General features: G+C 34.9%; 1 protein-coding gene across 1 annotated transcript; it reads right to left on the reverse strand.

The window, feature by feature from the left end:
* Positions 1 to 2,476: 2,476 nt before the first annotated feature.
* Positions 2,477 to 3,569, reverse strand: LOC18049177 (chaperone protein dnaJ 20, chloroplastic). Its single transcript, XM_006443484.2, has 2 exons — positions 2,903 to 3,569; positions 2,477 to 2,775 (listed from the first exon to the last, which is right to left on the reverse strand). Exons 1-2 carry the CDS (start codon positions 3,377 to 3,379, stop codon positions 2,596 to 2,598), a joined length of 657 nt encoding a protein of 218 aa, XP_006443547.1. The 5' UTR covers positions 3,380 to 3,569; the 3' UTR covers positions 2,477 to 2,595.
* Positions 3,570 to 3,770: the final 201 nt, after the last annotated feature.

The raw sequence follows: 3,770 nt of genomic DNA on the forward strand, positions 1-3,770 counted from the left end.
TTTTTTAATTATTGTTCAATAATTTTTGTTTTATCAATTACAATGTTGGTTAATAAATTTTTCTTTTTATTTTTACCTAATATAAATAGCTTATAACTAAAAGAAAACCTTACATTATAATTCTTATTCAATCCGAAAATATTGTTATGTTTTTTTTTCTCTCTCAAGGTGATTCTCTCTTCAAATATTTTTTAGTTTTGACATTATTTCAAGATATTGTTTCAACTTTTTGAATAATTTTTTAAATAATTTAAATACTTTATAATACGGTAATGGTTTTATTTAAATATTTAATTTTTAATTTACTGAAATCATTTTTCTATGCCTATTATGAAATAAGTAAATGGGTATTGGGGTGGGGATAAGAAAATCATTCTCCATCCCACCCCATTAAATTTATTTGGGAATGAGGTGAGAAATAGAGACGAAATTTTTAATAGGGTGGGAAATAGGGTAGGCCTTCCCACCCCCACCTCACCCAATTGTCGTCCCTCTATTTTTGTGATAAAATAACAACCCATGCCCATCTCTATGCATTTTTGTGATAAAAAAATTTATTAAAACATAGCTGTGTTCAAGGTATATTCATAGAGCACAAGTAGTCGCTCCTAAATATATTTTATTAAATTGCTAATTTATGTCGTTGACATGGGCTGGCTAGGGCGCGGACGTTGCTTGGGCCAAGTTAGTAATGACTCCAAAGAAAACATAATGTATAATTGAATTGTTCTAGACATTCGGACCGAAAGAGAAAGAAAACATACCGGTATTACCGTCAAGTGAATTGTTTTCAACGATGATATAAAGTAATTAAATCCACTTGTCGTCAACGTCAAGTGGGCGCAGAGCTTCTTTACGCGTGTGTTAAAAAGGATGAGAATTGAGACGCGATAAGGCTAATTTAGGTAACTAGATTTTCTAGAAGGGGCAAAAAAAAAAAAAAAAAAAGAAACAAGTCTGTGTCAGCCAACCCAAAATTAATCACACCTCCTTTGAAAATGATGCGTTTAATTATAATTAAGATGCGTTCGGCTGGCTTAAAATATTTGGATTTGAAGGTTCAATTATAATTTAGCCTATAGATGGGAACAAGCAAATCAGCAACCATGGATAGGACAAGCCTGGCCCCATAAAGAATGCTACAACTTGTTAGAAGTGTCAAGCAACTGAACATTCTTTGGCATTTGGGAAGCAAAAAACGTTTTTGTTTTGTCCAATCAGCAACCATGGTTAGGACAAGCCTGGCCCCATAAAGAATGCTACAACTTGTTAAAAGTGTAAAGCAACTGAAAATTCTTTGGCATTTGGGAAGCAAAAAACGTTTTTGTTTTGTCCTAATTAGGGATGACAATTGTACCCGCAAACTTGTAAATCCGTCCAAATTCACCCGCCAAAACCCGCCCGCTGCGGGTAATTTTATCCGTTGCGGGCTGGTTTAGTATTATAAACTAAAACCCGCACATGGATACGGGTGGGTTTGGTATTAACCTTATATTCGGTGGATACCCGCATGGATATCCACCAAACCCACAATATTTTTTCTAAATATTTTTAATTTAATTTTAATCTAAAAATGTATAAATAAAATAATGTCATTATTCAAATTACCAAATAGCCAAAGGCTCAAAGTTGTGTATGTGGCCCATCTCCCATTCTAAAGTCATAACCTAAAGAAAACTAAAGGCATTTCCCTTCGAATTAGTATTTGAAAATATTAATCTTAATTATTATTATAGGCATTGTGTTGGATGGGTGCTTATGGTGGTGAATGAAGTGAATATCTTCTCTTGGAACTTGTTTTAAATGATAATATGAAATATAATTATTATTTTTAGATACTAGTTTGTGTTTTTTAAATAGATTTGTGTAATTTACACTTAAATTTTAGAATTTGTGTTGGATTGATGTTGAAATTTTAATTTTTTATTTACATTGTTTAAATATAAAATTGAGTATGTTATATGGAATTTGAGGTTATTATTATAAATTTATATATTAAACATTTGTGATTTTAAATACGGAAACCTGCAAAAAATCCGCCGGGTACCATTGCGGGTTTGGTAATTGTTAAAACCCGCTGCGGGTGGGTTTTTTTAAATAAATTAAAACCCGCTGCGGGTTGCGGGTGGGTTTGGTAATTTAAATTTTGTGCGGGTTTGGGTTTGGTAATGACAAACCCGCTGCGGACGGTGCCCATTGCCATCCCTAGTCCTAACTCTCTAAACCATTGGCGGAAAGTCTTTTATATGTATTAAAGATTCAGAACGCTACTTTATTTGCTTCACTTTGTGGAAAGTGGTTCAATTTTTCCATGGTTGTTGGTTGGAATGTAGAATTGTCCAGGTTCTGTTGAAATAATTAATGACTTCGCACATCAGTTAGGCAAACTCCCCTTCATATGATGATTCTACAACACTGTGGAAAATGATTCATCTATTTTTGTAGCATGATAGTTAAACATGTATTGAACATTACGTAAAACAAGACTTGAACTCTGATTTTCATTGGATTTGGCATTCAAATTAATAATGTACACATAATGAGCATATTCTTCTAGCTAGCTATACTGTAATACGAGATGAGCTAATTGTAACATCAAACTTTTATAGTCGAGTTTCTGTCAATATCATCAGCTGTTGTTTTGCTTCTATGGCGCCGGCGGATTCTAGATCCCCACGACATATGGTCCCTTGAATCCTTATTCATGCTCCTTCTCTTCAGCTCTGTCAGTTGAGACTGCCATCGGATCCTCCAAGTCCCGTAATCATCCAGACCCTGGAATTGAGATCAACAAAGTGACACCCACATTAATAAAAAATTTTAAAAGATGAGCACAACCCAGACGATCAATCCAAAGTTCAAGAGAACATAATTCGGGAAAGCAAGAACAAGAAATATGTACCTCCTTGTAACGGGACGGTTTCCTAGATGAAAAAGCTATAAATGAACCGGTGGCCAAATGATTGTCATATAAAGCTCTTGTATTGGGATCAGACAAGGTCTCGTAAGCTTCTTGTAACCGAATGAACCTCTTAGTGTTCTCGTCTATGCGTTCTGGAGGTGACACGTCAGGATGATATTTCAGCACAAGGTGCTTGTAAGCTTGCTTGATTTCTCTCGGCGTCACGCTTTGAGGAATGCCCAACAAGTCATAGAAACTCTCTGTTGCGGCAGACAAGCTCTGAGCAGAGGCCTTGATTGGTCCTCTTCTCAAGGACCCAGATTGAGTTTTCAGAGAAAAGCTTAGTTTTGGGAGATGGGGATTGAAGCTGAGACAAGAAGAAGCTTCGGCAAGCATGGAGCTCGCGATTGGGATGCTGGATTTGGAGTGGTTTAGGAAATTTGATTGGGCTGCAGGTGAGACTATTCCGTGACTCATTTTTTGCTTCTGAGTGATGCGCTTGTTTTGCTGTCATCAATCTTTAATTTTGAAATGTTTATATAATCAAAAGAAGCGTGGATCGAAGTTGAAGCTTCTATTCTTGTGATGGAGACAAGTGATGGTAATGGATTTTAACAAGTTGAAAAGTAGAAACCCACGAGTCGGACAATAAGATATCTACGGGTTGACAAACCAGCAATGACTAGATACAAATCAAATTAAGGATGGAAGTTTCTATGAGTGCATTTCAGATACTGTATATGATTTTTCATTTTGGAGAATAAATATTTTAGTCTCTATTAAATATTATTTTTATCTCTTAAGTCCTAACTTATAATTTTTTTTTGAATACTCATTAAATAATAACATAGAAAAAAAGTATATCACT

The sequence above is a fragment of the Citrus clementina genome, unplaced genomic scaffold (assembly GCF_000493195.1).
Source record: "Citrus clementina cultivar Clemenules unplaced genomic scaffold, Citrus_clementina_v1.0 scaffold_3, whole genome shotgun sequence".
Taxonomy (NCBI): domain Eukaryota; kingdom Viridiplantae; phylum Streptophyta; class Magnoliopsida; order Sapindales; family Rutaceae; genus Citrus; species Citrus x clementina.